General features: G+C 37.0%; 1 protein-coding gene across 12 annotated transcripts in view; it reads right to left on the bottom strand.

Annotated features, from left to right (window-relative positions):
* mcf2la (mcf.2 cell line derived transforming sequence-like a) overlaps positions 1–13,941 on the bottom strand; it is a 65,970-nt gene that overhangs the window by 10,230 nt on the left and 41,799 nt on the right. For all 12 annotated transcript variants that reach the window (XM_059554554.1, XM_059554553.1, XM_059554557.1 and 9 more), the window contains exons 5-14: positions 10,511–10,630; positions 10,294–10,410; positions 8,756–8,905; positions 7,782–7,906; positions 6,977–7,091; positions 6,308–6,427; positions 5,117–5,308; positions 3,424–3,615; positions 724–883; positions 139–191 (exon numbers count right to left, since the gene is read on the bottom strand). In XM_059554554.1, coding sequence (XP_059410537.1) covers positions 139–191; positions 724–883; positions 3,424–3,615; positions 5,117–5,308; positions 6,308–6,427; positions 6,977–7,091; positions 7,782–7,906; positions 8,756–8,905; positions 10,294–10,410; positions 10,511–10,630 — 1,344 coding nt within the window. The remainder of the gene's footprint in view (positions 1–138; positions 192–723; positions 884–3,423; positions 3,616–5,116; positions 5,309–6,307; positions 6,428–6,976; positions 7,092–7,781; positions 7,907–8,755; positions 8,906–10,293; positions 10,411–10,510; positions 10,631–13,941) is intronic.

Genomic DNA, 13,941 nt, shown 5'->3' with positions numbered 1-13,941 from the left:
CAAGCTTAAGTGAAAAGAAATGCATATGTTGAGGGTACAATGTAACCAATGTTGCATTAATTATCAATATCAGAGCAGTCATATAAATATTATTGCTTATACATTCAATAAAGCACTGTTTAGTGATGAGAAACCTACTTTTCTGCAGTTTCCATTGATGATATCACCGTCTATCGTCTTCTCCCTATGATCTGGGATAAAAGCACACTTATATTAATAAACTTATAAAAATATATATATATTTTTTGTGTCATGTCCATTGTGAACACTAGAAGGCAGGAGAGTACAGTAAGTGAAAGGGTCCGCCATGCATGTTGTGCATGAGTGACCATAAGTAGCTTATGGCCAGTGTGTGTATGAGTGTGAAGGGGGTTAGGGGACGACATTGAGAGGACGCAGACACTACTGCACTGCAGAGGAGAGAAGCCACTGCTAAACTGCTCCTTAGAAAACCTCTGTATTAATGTGTTTGCCTCTGCATAAAACGCACATGTCATGTGATATTCATTTTATTAGGAGTTAATTCAGAATTAAACTACTGAATACTTTAGATATTTAGATATTCAAGCGGAGAACACAATAGTCCTTAACATGTGTATAAACATATGCAAATGTGAACATTTGAGATGAATAAACTTGACACAAAATGTTTGTATTCAGTAGAATCACCACTAATCCAGACTCCCAACACAACACATAAAAAGTCACATTTAGGTGGTTAACCTTCAGAACAAATGGGTGATTTGATGATGGCTTCAGGACGTGGGGCGACGGGCTGCACGGGTCGTGTCTGTTTGGCTGCTAACTTCTTCAGACTGACCCTTCTCTTCTCAAACATTTCCTGTATGGACAGCTGCTTCTGAAACACTTTGTCCACCTGATCCTGTTAGAGCACAGAGAAGGCATTCATTAAACATTAACAAACTAAAACCACAGAAGACATTATATAAGATTTTCACATTCTCAATAACACTTCAAAATTCCCTTGATCTTTTGATAAGCGGTCATTGTGCTATAAAAACAATGATTTAATTTTCAGAACTCAAAACTTCCTCATAAATATAAAAACAGCTTATATTGAAGCCATGATCAAAGCCTGCTTCTACATCACTGCCTGTTAAGCCCCGCCAACAGCTGCAAGTTTATGCAGAAATCAAATTATAAACTTTATTTGAAGATAACATTGTAAGTGACCTCAGAGACCGTCTTGGTTACATATGGTAACCCTTGTTCCCTGATGGAGGGAACGGAGACGTTGTGTCGAGTGTATGACACTAGGGGTTAGTTAGGGTAATCTACTCAGAATTGATTCATGAAGGACACAATGTCTCCATTCCCTCCAACAGGGAACGAGGGTTAGCACACAATCGAGATGTTCCCTTTCTGTTGTTCACTTCGACGTGGTGTCGTATACTATACTAAATGCCACAACTGCTGAACTCTGTCACGAGTCCAAGGGAGCACAGATGTTGACAAGCCAGCGTGTCACAACCAAATGCATCTCTCCTCCTCATAACCTTCCATGTCTAAGACTTAAGACCTCACTCTCCAACATCCAGGAGAGCCACCATTGAGGCAGAGGTCCCCTCAGCCGTAGCATTTTCCCATAGTAATACTTACCATAATATAACAGCGGAAAAGTCTTGGTAGTGAACGTAGGGACAGTGACTATTCCCCTATTGGGGAAAGGCACTGCAGAGATCACATTCTACCTGATGGGAAGGTAACATGTGAGAATCCATTTATGGACTTACAAAGAAAGTATCACACAAGGAAGATTCTGAGGTGGGCTAGAACTATCAAAACCCAGAACCTGTTAACAAACTGAATGTCTGTCTAGGGGAACACTGAGCCTCAGGGGCAACTCAGTGGAGAATACACACATGCAGCCACAAGAGGAGCTTCTACATGTGTAGCACTAACACAATACTTGAACGTACCACCTAATGGGCTCTAATAGCGAGTTCCTCCACCAAACTTCGATAAGTGCTTATGTGACGGAAGGGCAGTCCAGATTTCATGTAAACTGGACTGAATAAGCACATAACCACCCTGGGGGTATTAGCGCTGGTAGCAAGCCCTACATCCTGCCAGTCTCCTGAGTCAAGAACTGACATTCAGAACACTAGTAGAAACTGATTCCATTCGTAGATTATATAATCTAACAAATGTATTAGGTGTGGCCCAACCTGCAACTCCACAGATATCTGCTAGAGAGGCCCTATTCACCAGGGCTGCTGATACAACCATGCCCCTGGTAGAATGAGCCTTCACACTCCCAGTCCCAGAGGATGTGTTTGATGGCCTCCGTCTGCTTCTTTACCATTGAGAAATGCTGGAAAAATCCTTCCTCGGTCTTACCAAAGAGACCAACCTGTGAAATGGGGGCTTCAAGAAAAGCGTAATTTCTTGGCTTCCCACAACTTAGCCAGGTTGAGCGACAGGTGGCGTTCCTGCACTACTAGTGTGGACATCACCCTATCCAGAGCCTGCGCCGTGACCTTCGTAGCCCAGATGGTATAGTCAGTAGCTGAGCACAGTTCCTGCAATACCTCTGGGTTAGGACCAACGGTGCAGTTCTTTCAACGCCTTTACCTGGTAGACCTACAGGATGACCATAGCATGTAGGGCGGACACAGCTTGTCCAGAGGCCGCATAAGCCTTCACCACCAGGGACGAAGAAAACTTACAGGCCTTGGATGGGAGGGCAAAGATGCACCACAATCGCTCTCTCTACCTGTGGCCCCATACCTGGAGTTAGGACCAGAGCCGAATCAGCCGTGGTGACTCAGGGTATTTTGGTGAAGAACCCGAGCCATGAGCACAACATGGGAAGTGAATCATAAGTGGGGCACGAACCAACCACAAGTGCTGCTTCAGTGTGAGCATGGCCCTGAACACTGAATACAGCACTCATGTCAGAAACACAGGGATGGAAAGGCATGATGAACACACAATTACACCGTGTAACTGTTTCAGAGAAATTGCTCTTTTAGAGGAAATTAGCTCTTCTAGACAACACTTATCTGTGTATGAGTAGGGAGAGACCGCTGACCGTGCCTTAGATTCAACAATGAGGAAATGATAGATGAAAGATTGCAACTTCTCCATAAGAGACGCTGCATTCGTATCAGAAAAAACAGAACGAGTGAGCGAGTGAACAAGTGGCCTTTTCTCAAAGATGTCAGCAGAGGTGTTCGGGCTCCCAAGTGCAAACCCTAGTGTTGTACACTCGACAATGTCACAGTGAATGACGGAAACGGAACAGTACAAAACAATAAAAAAAGGCAGTTCATGACCCCTTTAAATGACCAAAAACTCCATGCATATGAACAGTAAATATATGTGTATAAATAAAAATCTATAAACATATCATGGCTCAGCATGTCAGCTCTGTTTTTTAATGTTTTTTCAGTATTTTACCCTAAAGTCTTTTGTGAGCACCGACTCATAGTCCCTCCAAATTCCACTCAAATCTGTCAGCTTGTGCTGGTCGGGTTTTTCCAGGAAATTCTCAATCTCCTGCAGTGCTGACTCCGCCCCATCCTGTGACTGACACTTATCCACAGGCTGAGATGCCAGCAGGTAGATCCCATCATCACACCATTTAGTGGCCTGGAAGAAAAAGAAAAAGAGTCAATGATCATCAATAAAGATGGCTTTTAGTCCACGCCTGGAAAGCAAAGGATGTGACATATAGGTCTGCATGGATTTTTATTTTTTAGTCCTACTCCCGCAAGGTTATATTCCGCACACACTCGCTTGCACTATGTATTCACTCTTTGTTCACCCACTCTCTGCTTAGAATAATTTTCTCCTCGACCCAACCATTTCCGTTAAATTTAGATCTCGTTTCCAGAATCTCACATTTCAATTTCCGCTTCTGAAAGAAAGCGAGATAAGCTATTTTGAATTTATTGACTTTGACATTAATTTATGTGAATTATCTTAAGACACAAAATTAGTTTAATATTTTATGCAACAGTAGGAAAAAAAAGTATCAAAGAAAATAAAAATGTTGTACAAAAATTTTATTTCTTATTTTTATTCGTCTTGTCAGGATACAATTCGTTTCACACAATAGGGAAAAATGTGTTGCATAGAGAAACATTTTTAAAATATTTTTTATTCATTTTTCAAAATGCTACATTTGTTGGACGTTTTTCTGTTAACACAGTAGGAATAGTGGCGCAGAGTAAAATAAATATGACATCTGTCATTTAAAATTATAGGCTAAGCAAAATATAAACCAAACTGAGTTTAACGTGCTTCAAGGACCGCGCATCCACACTTTGCTCCACCCTTATTCTGCCCCGTCACTCATCAACAACCTGCCTGTTCTGTCTGAGGGCTGTATATTTACCACCCGTACAGCCTGCTCTGAGCATCGTTATGCAGATGCTGCGCACACACCCCACAAATAAAACATGTAACGCAAAAAGCATGCATGCAGCTCATGCATAACAGTCCGAGTCCTTGCTCTAGGGTCTCACCTCAGTCGTGGTATTGAAGGTGGAAGAGCGCGCTGGTTATTTACCCCCCCCCCCCCCACCTACAATCCCTGCTGGACCTGAGACTCGAACCTCTGGTTTATAAGTCTGACTATCTAACCATTAGGCCACAACTGCTTTGAAAGTAATTGTAATTTAGTTTTATCCCTAAAACTTGGCAAAGCCTTCTCCTAAATTCTAAATATAGACCGTGACCTAAACTTAAGTCTGTATAAAATACTTAATTTATGGTGCAATTCTCGCTATTAACAAATTATTAACTATGACTTTTGCTTCAATAAACTCTTAATTTGCTGCTTATTAGTTGTTAGTAAGGTAGTTCTTGAGTTTAGGTTTTGGGTAGGATTAGACATGTAGAATATGGTCTTGCAGAATATGTGCTTTAAAGTATTAATAAACAGCCAATTTGTTAATAAAGACATGCTAATAAGTAACTAGTTAACAGTTAGAATTGGTCCTATACTAAAGTGTTACCAATCCATTTGATGATACATCCTGCAACTTCAGAAAAATGTCAACACAGGAAAGAAAGTGTCTTTGGTTGAGCATTTTTGAGGGCTCCTGAACAGTGCTGATGAAGTAATCAATGGCTGGGCCTACTGTACCTTCTCTAGACACTGGTGTAGCTCCATGGCTTTGAGCAGATAGGCTTTCTTGGCCTTGAGGATGCTGCTGATCTCCTCGCACACAGCCCGCAGCTCAGAGCATTTGGGAAGGATGGAGTCCACAGCGTAATGAGATGCTTCAATCAGCTGGTCAGCATCACATGCTAGAGTCAGCGCTCGGTCCATCACCTCCTACACACAGAGAGAAAGGGAAATATTTAATCATTCAGTACTATTATGCACACTTCAAAAAGTTTTAAAGAACGTTTTAGGAACTTTTATTTACCAAGGATACATTCAATTGATAAAAAAATTACAGTAAATACAATTTATATTGACAGTATAGTTATAATGTTAATCCTTTTTATTTCAAATAAATGCTGTTCCATTTCAAATAAATACTGGAAACAATTGTATCATGATTTCCACAATTATGAAGCAACTCAACTGTTTTGAACATTGATGCTAATAATGTTCCTTAAGTATCAAATCAGCAAATTAAACCGATTTGTGTAGAATGGTGACATTGAAGACTTGATACTGATTGAAAAATTCAGATTTGCTGGATAAATCACATTAAAATATATTAAAAACTATTCATTTAATTTTCTAACATTTCATAGTGGTACTTATTTAGTATTTACTTTTTTTGTACTGTATTTCTGCTCAAATAAATGCCATATTGGGGAACTTAAGAGACTTCTTTGTAAGACATTAAAACATCTTACTGACCCACATATATATATATGGGTTAATCTTATATACTGTATATGAAAAATTTACTTAAAAAATTCAAGTTTGCCACCCAGAATTCCCACAGTCTGGTGTCAGCAGAATGACTCCAGCATGGTGATGGGTAATTTATCACATTGGGTAAAGCTCCCCCCTTTTCCCCGCAGAATGAGGACATAAGGGTGATTTCTGTAAGGGCCTCACACTGCTGTGCTCAGCAATTTAATTACGGTGTGTGATATTTACATGCTTTATAAGACCATATGCCTATATCTGCTCACGCTAGAACATTATAAGGGCAAATGAATGTTTGCTGGATGTACACTGGATCCCTTCTAGAGGTAAGTATTGATGGGCTTTCAGCAGTACTATTCTTTATCATTTCATTTTGTATCTGAATGATAAATGTTCAAATGTAATTCAAACCATAAAATCATATGGCATCAAGTTAATACTTACACATGCTCTCGCTTCATGATTGGTCAGCTCTTTCAAGATATGTTCAACATGGGCAGGACTAATTCCGACCTCTGAGAAGCCTGATAGTCTGTCATACACCATGTCTAAATGAGCTCTGACCTACAGCACAGAGGAAAACAAATGATAATTTAAAATTACAACTGGTTTTAAATAGAACATGAAAACTATTTTTTTTACTATTCTGAATTGTATAGGTATTTAATTGAATAATTAAAATGTATAATTTTAATACTTTTATAATAATCTGTTTATCCAATATTGTTAACTACAAGTAAAAGCATTAAAAAATACAAATGATTTTTAATTTACTTTTAACCATTAATTAATGTAAAAAAAATTTGAAGGTATCTTGGCAGCTACAGTAACTGACATAAAATAAAAGTTTAAGTGAAAGTACTAAAATTACTAAAACAGAAATATAAATTATACATTAATATAAAAAAACTAATAAGACAAAAAAAGCACATTTCAAAATCACTAAAACCTGAACTGCCTTTAAAATGATAAATTAAAATATAAAGCCAATTCAGCATATTAATAAAATCTATAAATGTACATGAATAATACTAATATAACACTGGTTTATCAATGCATCACTACTGAAAACATATTTAGCAGATATTTAAGATGCACCAGTCGGGGTCTCACCTCCCTGAAGTTCTGCTCAAAATGCCGCAGTTGTAGACATTGCTCTAGCTTGGTTTGGTGTTTATCCCAAAAATCATCAAATGCTGTTTCAGTCTCATCTAACTGACCAAGCAACCTAGAAACAGAGATGAAAACACTTCTTGAGTGAAAGAATACTTCACCCAACTCATCTACTTTCTTCTGTGGAACACAAAAAAAGAGAAGTTAAGAAGAATGTCCAAGCTGCTCTTTATTATACAGTGGAAGCTTGCAAACTGTATGACATATCACAAATGAAGTACAAATGTCTTATTTTGTCATCTGAAATGAAAGATGGCTTCTGAAGTAAAAATCCTGCCTTGCTGTTACAGCTCTGAAATCTCATGCTGTATGTTTGACCGTACCCATAAATAAAAACCTTAAAACAAATATAGCTGCATCTTCATAATAAAGGCTGACAGCAGGCGCCTGTGGACATTAACACACAGGCACGTATCCAGACCCCAGAACGTTGCTTCACTGAAAGGTCATGCGAGTAGAACTGGATTTCAATATGTTCTTGTTGGTTAATGCTCTTTATATGTGTGTGTGTGTGTGTGTGTGTGTGTGTGTGTGTTTGTGTGTGTGTAGATTTGCTGTATAAGCTTGACCAGGTGAGTCCTCTTGTTGTGCATGCAAAAACACAGCTGCCTCGAACAGCTTAATAAAGGGCAGAAACCAAACAAGGACACGCAACAGTCTGCTGATGCACTGTAACCTTCTGGTCTCTCATTTTTGCATTCCAGCACGGTAGATGAGATAGTCTTACACACACACACACACACACCTCTGAACAGTAGCCAGGTTCTCCAGTTCATCCTGGTTCATGGTGTAATCTGGATCTTTCAACAGCGGCTCATTGATGCTCTCCAGCAAACGTGATCCCTGACAGAGAGCGATCCTCAAGTCCTCCTGCATGCGCAAACACACACACACACACACACACACACACACACACACACACACACACACACACACACACACACACACACACACACACAGTGACATTAAATAAACATGCGATTCAGTGTGAATGATGAAGATGAATTATTTATGTAAACTTTAGGTTTGTTTATAGCTTACAGCCATGTGAATAATCCATGTGAAATTATTTATGATCTTGCTGGACCCCTTATTAAGGACTAGGCACTATACTGGAACAGTACATTATATATTTTTTTATCATCTAAATGGTGTAAAATGTATCTTTATTGTATATAATTATTTTGCATTTTTTTGTATTGTATATAATTGCAATTTTTTTACAGGGAAAACAGTAATACTGTAAAATATTACAATTTAAAAGATTTTCTCTTATTTTAAAACCTATTTCACTCCTTTAAATTCAGTTGATTAAAAGTGACAATACAGAGATTTATAATGTTAAGAAATATTTCTAATAAAAAAAAGTTGCTCTTTAGACCTTTTTTATTTTTCAAAGATTCTGAAACAAAATTATGGTTTTCACAAATAGTATTAAACAGCAAATACTTTTCATAACTGAAAATAAGAACAATTTTTTATAATTGTGCATTAACTTATTTCTGAAGGATCATGTGACACTTAAGATTAATGGCTGCTGAAAATTCATTCAGCATGGTAAAAATAAATAATAGTTATAATAATTTAAATAATTAAAATCAGTATTTGATGTCCATTTATATACTTAATTGCGAAGTAGTTGTATTTTAGCAGGATAATGTACAATCTAGTAAATTATTGTCTAGTATGCTGAAATGAAGTTTTACATGGTTCCCTGACCTTCATTTTGTCCTTCTTATCCGTGTGGAGGGTTAGAAGGTTGGACGTGGCCTCAACATCATTGGGCAGCTCTGTCTCCGCCAGCTCAGTCCCAAAAGACTGGAGAGTCTGTGCCGTTTTCTTCACCATCAGAGCAAAACCTTCAATGGCCTACAGGCACAACATAAACCAAGAGACACCACACCAATGACACAATCACACTAATGACTGAGTGTGCAACAAATAAAAAACATCCACATGCACTGCTAACAAGTGTGCTGTACTTAAAACACAGCAGCCACAGATCAATACAAATCAATTACTGATTACTTGAAAGCAAGTCCACAAATGGAACGAGAAAAATGGCAATTCATTTGCTTGAGGTGAAGACTATCATCTTCCTGGAAGGCTTGCTTGTTTAATACCACATTATAATGATGAAGCATTTAAGATATGTTTGGCATTTATATGTTATAGCATTCTATCATACTATATTAAGATTGCAGTATGAATATAGTGTTATTAACATTTCCACTTTTACTAAATAACTACATTTTAAAAATGAACAGAATTCACCAGTGGCATACTGCATATGCATATAAGTATGTCCCATAATGCAACTTCTCCTTCGATTCTGTGAGTGATGAATCGGACAAAACGTGGGACAATTTTAACTATGCCTTTTAACTATGATCCATTCAAAATATATTTAATGAAGTGAAGCCATATTTGCACTACCTTTCAAAAGTTTGGGGTCAATAATATTTGAAAGTAATGAATACAGCAAAAATGTACATTTGTTAATTAGATCAATTAACACCTTTTAAAATGATTGGTAACACTTTAGAATAAGGTTCCATTAGTTAATGTATTAATTCACTTAACCAAACAATGAACAATAAATGTATTACTGTATTTATTCATCTTGTTTGGAACCTTGTTTGAAAGTGTTACCAAATGTTTTTTATAATGTTACAAAATACTTTTCAAATAAAACCTGTTTGAACTTTGTTCAAAGAATCCTGAAATTCTTTTTATCATGGTTTCCACAAAAAATATTGAGCAGCACAACTGTTTTCAACACTTTATAATAATAAATGTTTCCTGAGAGGCAATATAGCATACAAGAATGATTTCTGAAGGATCATGTGACACGGAAGACTGAACTAATGATGCTGAAAATTCAGCGCTGCGTCACACGAACAAATTACATTTTAAAACTGATTAAAAATTTAATATCTCACAACATTACTGTATTTTTTTTAATGCAAACTTGGTGACCTTTCAAAAACATTAAGAAACAAAGTCTAAATAACACCAAACTTCTGGTCTGTACAATTTGTATATAATTTATTATAATTACTGGGTATTGACACTAAACCTAATCCTAAGCCTAGACTTGGGCTGCATTAATTTCAAATAGTAACCATATATCACTCAGTATCTCAGCACGTTTATTCATTCGCTGCGTGCTTTATACATCAAACCAATCCTGTGCACACTTTTCATTTCTTTGGTCCACCCATCATTACCAGGATTAAAAACAGGAGTGTACTCACAGTGCGGTGTGAAATCCATTTCTCATGGCAGTACTCCTGTGTGCCGCCCAGTTCCTGAGTGAGCTGTGTGCGGTCGATGTAACTGTGGAGCTCAGTCACAGAGCTGAGCATGATCACCTACACACACAGTACATAATGTAGAGCACTTCACTTATGTGAGTGTATTATACATCTCATTACGCTCTTCATTAACCACATGCCTTGTGTGTGTGCTTACCGGCACCTTCATTTTAAACTCATCTTTGTTTAACTTAAAAAAGATGTCTGAGATTGTCCGCTGCAAGAGTGCTGTGGGTCTCAGTACCAGCACCAGCTGCAGGTTGCCTGGGAAAGAGCCCTACAAAACACACAAACACAGAACACTAAGAAAAACATCCAACAGTCAAGCCAAATTAAATCTAACCCTGCTTCTTGAATAAGGGGAGGAAAGGGGGAAAGAAAAAGGAAAAAGGAAAAAGGAAAAAGGAAAGTGAAATGGAATACAATACAATGCGATATGATATGATATGATACGATACGATATAATAATAAAAATAAGGCTTTTATGGCTCATTTAGCATGATATACTGAGAATATGGAACTCATACTTGGAGGAAAAACACCAGTTTTATGCAGAAAATTATACCAAAATATGAAATTCGTTGCAGATGTTGTTGTTTATATGTCCAAAAAGTGAGATGAAATTCTGATAGCTTGTAATGTAAATCAATGAGATCTTTAAAACAGTATAGCAGGCTACTTACATAAAATTACTTGCATAATACTTACATAATATATAAATATCAGTTGTCGCTCTATATCTCCCAATAATTTGTCTCCGTAAGATAAGATGTTGTTTAAATGGTTAGTTTTATGATCAAATATATTTTTCATCATGTTTTTTATTGAGAGGGGAAACATACAATGCAGTACAATGATGACTGAAAGACTGAGATAAATGTACCTCAAAAACCTGATGTGTCATATACAGTAGCATACTCACATTTTGACATGATTTTTCAAAAAATGATGTATGATGTATAATCAAATAAACAAGAGTTGCTTCAGTCCAGCAAGCGTTTATTTTGAAAAATTACAAACTATTTGGAAGTTACTCTTATATTTCCTTTATAACTTTTTTTAAACATTTCACAAAGATCACAATTAAAGTGCTCACATCCAGCAGGCCAAAAACATTTCACAGCAAAAAAGACACATATACCACAACCTGAAAGAGGATGTTTTTAGATTTATAATAAAAGGTATTTTACTTTCTAGAAACTATCAATCAGAAGACAGAATGCATGTAGTAGATTGTCCACAACAGGTTTTCCTGAAATTTGTGATCATTTTCATAATTTAGAGGCCTTAAAAATGTGTGTATCAAATATGATGCAGCAGGCTTTATAGGGTTAACACCTAACGTATGTTAGTGAGCCACCGCATTTGACTGGTACAGCCTCCCTCTCCCTGTCTGCATCCACACACAGCATCTATATTCAGTTGCCATGACAACTCCGTTCCTTGAGAGACTAGAAAGGCTAACAATGGTCTCACATATGCCTCCCCGAGCTCTCTTTCTTTCTCAAGTGAATGCATGGACACACACACACACATACATACACACACACACACACACACACATACACACACACACACACACACTCTCGTGGACTTCTTATGTTTACAGTCTCTTCATTAAAATGCCTCCCTACTGGGGTACAGCGTCAAATCAGAAATATGTCTGCAGATCAATACGGAGCAGTGATGTTCTCCTGACAGCAGAAGAGCCAGCAGTAGCTCGGTCTCAGCGTGACTGACGGTGTGCTGGTCAGTGAGCAGTGAAGCAGAAACACAATGTGACACCGAGAGCTGATTTAAAAACCATTGATGCTGCATTAATATTCATCTATTCATTAATAATGACCGGTGAAACACATTTAAGTCAGGGTTATTCAGTCAAATCTTTAATATTTTTGAAAATGTTTATTTATTTTTTTTGCTCAGCAAGGCTTCATTTATTTGATCAAAAATACAGTAGAAAGTATAATATTGTGAAATATTACTACAATTTAAATTTTTTTTTATTCAACTATATTTTAAAATGTCATTTATTCATCATCTGTGTTGTTTTTAAACGTGCTATAGAAACAAATGTTGATTCGACTTTTTATTATTAATGTTGAAAAATGGTTTAAACCAACAAACAATTGAATTTATTATATAATTTATTTGAATATCATTTTGTAATTATTAATGTCTTTTCAAATTAATGTATCCTTGCTGAATAAAAGTATTAATTTCTTTAAAGAAAATTTGATACAGTTTATTTTAATGGTTCCCTGTTACAGTGTAATTATACATTTAGTCTTAAGTATTCAACTATGTTATATTATGGTACTATTAGGGTTTGGCTTAGGGTTACTTGCATGTAATTATGCATGCTTTATTGCATTATAATAGTAAGTACATGTAACAAGGAAACCTTAAAATAAAAAGTGTTACCAACATACATTTAGAGGCGCTGTCAAAAACAAACATACACAAAAATAAATGATTATACCATAAATTATATACATTAATAACACAGTTCTCCTCAACAAGCCAGTGTAGCAAAAACAGTGCTTTTAATCCAAGGCCAAGTATGTGATGCATTAACATTCATTTAAATTGAATTTCATTCAATTTATGTTTCAAGTGCATCGTCACTGCATCCAAATACAGCCAGCTGCCCAGTCACTCTGACCACAGATTTACAGTGCTGAGATTTGTCACAAACACTTGAGCCGTCCCGAGAATCGAAATCATGTCCTTACAGAATCTGCCAACATGAGATAATCCTCCAGTGAGCTGATCTCACAGTCTGCCATGCTGAAATGCCTCCAGATCTGGGATCACAGTCCCCCTTTTTTTCTTGGACTGTGCTGTTGTTTGTTATCATTTGCATTTAACAATTAGGGAAAAGTGAGATTCAAGGGCTAACAAGAATAATTAGCATGCCAATTGGACATTTGGTTGCAGAGTGGACCTCAACACACATACATTAAGAGATATGATTAATTAACCTCAGACCTGAAATTTAAAATATTTGCCACATAACTCTCCACACGTGTAAAAATATTATATCTTTGTATTCTTTGCATTCAATGTCCAAAGCAACTGTCAAATCCCAATGAGCAAAAGATTCTCCATAAATAACGTCCATAAAGACACACTCATGTTTGACAAAGGGGACTCCTCAAATTGAATTCTGCCTTTATATTACCATGACAATATCCCGTTCCTCTGATGCAGATTGGCCATGCTTGTCCCCAACAAGCAGGCAATAACCGAAGAGTCGCAGGGGTCGTCTCCGCACACAACAGGAAGTCAGAGAAACACGCCCCATTATTGAGTCCTCCATTAAAGCTCATTCAAGAAGATGTGACCAACAAGCTCCTCTTTTAGGAAGCTTTAGTAAAACGCTGTGTGGCTGTGATTGTATTACACGATTGCCTTGGGTCTCTCATAAAGACTACAATTATAAGATAACATACCAGTGGTCTCCTTTAGTTCAGAAATGAATTGTACTCATTGATATAGACAATGCAGACACACACCCTATGTTTTCCCCAATATGATGCACTCATGAAAAACATTTACACAGAAATCTGTCCTGCTCATTAATAC

Source organism: Carassius carassius, chromosome 7, assembly GCF_963082965.1.
Source record: "Carassius carassius chromosome 7, fCarCar2.1, whole genome shotgun sequence".
Classification (NCBI taxonomy): Eukaryota; Metazoa; Chordata; class Actinopteri; order Cypriniformes; family Cyprinidae; genus Carassius; species Carassius carassius.
The sequence above is the reverse complement of the archived record's forward strand: the minus strand, read 5'-3'. Positions and strand labels throughout refer to the sequence as shown.